At 33.7% G+C, this 2,239-nt stretch overlaps 1 protein-coding gene across 1 annotated transcript in view; it reads left to right on the plus strand.

The window, feature by feature from the left end:
- The first annotated feature begins 1,444 nt into the window (after positions 1–1,444).
- The window catches only part of LOC107104168 (acidic mammalian chitinase-like), a 7,027-nt gene continuing 6,232 nt past the window's right edge, over positions 1,445–2,239 (plus strand). Inside the window, 4 exon segments of the mRNA XM_015404113.1 lie at positions 1,445–1,505; positions 1,608–1,634; positions 1,733–1,937; positions 2,067–2,127. Coding sequence (XP_015259599.1) covers positions 1,481–1,505; positions 1,608–1,634; positions 1,733–1,937; positions 2,067–2,127 — 318 coding nt within the window. The 5' untranslated portion in view covers positions 1,445–1,480.

Consider the following 2,239-nt stretch of genomic DNA (forward strand, 5'->3'; position numbering starts at 1 on the left):
TCCCCTGGGTTTATATATTTCATGTTGACGTGCTCCCTTGACTGCTTAAGGCCTTTGGATCCCTAATAAAGATTTCCGCTGATAAACATAAGGTTTACGCTTATGATTGTATGCACGACACATCCAAAGAGACCTTTGCAAAAACATGTTTACAATGCAAGGAATCATTTATATAAGTATCAATAAACATTAGAGTTGAACATTTTATAACGGGTATTAAAATATAATGATTAAAATCTAAATGTTGTAAATATATTCAAACCCATATTAACTAAAGGTAATAAAGTCTGTTTCTGTACCTTATGTTACCTTAACTACTTCAGAAATATAATAAGTTAGTGGGTTATAAAGTTTGACATTTTTTATTTTTAAAACCATTTAATTATTTAATTATTTTTTTTATTTTAATTAAGTATATATATATATATATATATATATAAAACTTTCACAGCCATGTAATAGTAATGTAATATAATTAAAGTTGTCCGCTTTAAAAGACACACAGTATTTTGATAATTAATGACACTGCAAATAAACCAGGAAATATTCGATTTAACTACTCTTGGCATATCTACGCAGGCATTTAATATTTTATTAGAATTATGGCTGCCAATACAGAGTATAACATTTTATCAGGTTAATGATTTATCAAAATTGATGTTTTTTCACTCTTTAAAATGAAGTTATTTATGTGCTGCTGAGTTTCTTCCCTTTGGCCATTTAACTCTAAATCTGTGCAGAAATATGACGGATTGAGGATATATTAATGGACGACAGTCAGCAGAGAGAAGAAAGACATCTTTTTAGTTTATAAATTTTTCTATTTCGTTTTTTTTTTTTCTCATGATAGTGGCAGTTTTTACAGTAGTTGTCTGTTTGCTTATGTTGAAAGCATGAAGACAGACATTTGCGTTAATTGAATTATGAATTATTTATGTTTTTTGAAGGAATAAAAATACTCCTAAGAAATGTCTTTTGTACTTTTTGAAAACTTCTAAAGTCTAGCAGGAGACTAAGTTTCCAGAGGGCTGAAGATCATGGAGAAGAATATTGAGGCGCTTTACTGGTTAAACAAGGCCTTCTGAAAGGATAAATAACCCATTTCAAAGGTCGGTTGGCCTATCAGCAATATGATATGTCATTTGTTGCAAAAACTCATCCGTACCCTGACAGAGTAAAGTATGCTCTCTGTGTAGCATCGATCATCTTATCTTGATATGCTCTAATGGTCGTTACATTTATGGTCCCAGTTTGTGACAGGTTGGTTCAACTTTTGCTCTCTCTCTCTCTCTTCCACAGTGTATAAAAGGCCGCAGCTCTCGGTCACTCTTTGGATACCTGATCTGGCCCCCAGGTGAGTCGACGAGAAGCAAAACTCTTTTAATTTTCAGCTCAGATTGTCGAACTGTAACTTATTTAAAATCTCTGCTTTCTGTTTAGCTTATTGCCATCTCAACAAGTTGTTAAATCTACAGAAAACATGGCAAAGCTCATATTGCTAACAGGTAGTGCTGAATTAACAGTTTAACTGTCATTCTGAGATACATTAGTTTATATTGTTGTATGATTGATTTAATTTGTCTCCCTGCTCTATTTTTTTTCCTAAGCCGTGTGTTTGGTGTTATTCCAGCTAGGTGAGCCACAAAGTAGTTTTATCCACCAACATAATTTATATTCATAATTTTGCAGAAAATGTGACTTTATTGTTGAATTTTCTATTGCTCCTTTGCAGCACACACCAACAGAATGGAATGCTATTTCACTAACTGGTCTCAGTACAGGCCTGGCGATGGCAAATTCCTGCCACAAAATGTAGACCCCTTCCTGTGTACCTCTCTTATCTATGCCTTTTCCATCATCAATCATGCCAATGAGCTGGTTACCTATGAATGGAATGATGATGTTCTCTACAAGGCCTTCAATGACCTGAAGACAAAGTAAGTCACCATTGTAATGAACCTCCAGTCAGACATTAGAATAAACTACCAAGTACATATGAGAATGAAATATTAATGCATTCCCTGGAGGATCACTAACATTTTCTTAAAATATTCTGCTTTTTCCAGGAATCCCCATTTAAAGACTCTGCTGGCTGTTGGTGGCTGGAACTTTGGCTCAACTCAGTAAGTCATCATTTAAATTAAAGCCTTATCTAGAAGGACTTTCTTGCAAGAGATACATCAACATTATCTTCTAAACTCTTCATATTCTAAATCACTTTGGACAACTTAGCCTAAGT

This window comes from Cyprinodon variegatus, unplaced genomic scaffold, assembly GCF_000732505.1.
Source record: "Cyprinodon variegatus isolate N-32 unplaced genomic scaffold, C_variegatus-1.0 Scaffold1636, whole genome shotgun sequence".
In the NCBI taxonomy this organism is placed as follows: domain Eukaryota; kingdom Metazoa; phylum Chordata; class Actinopteri; order Cyprinodontiformes; family Cyprinodontidae; genus Cyprinodon; species Cyprinodon variegatus.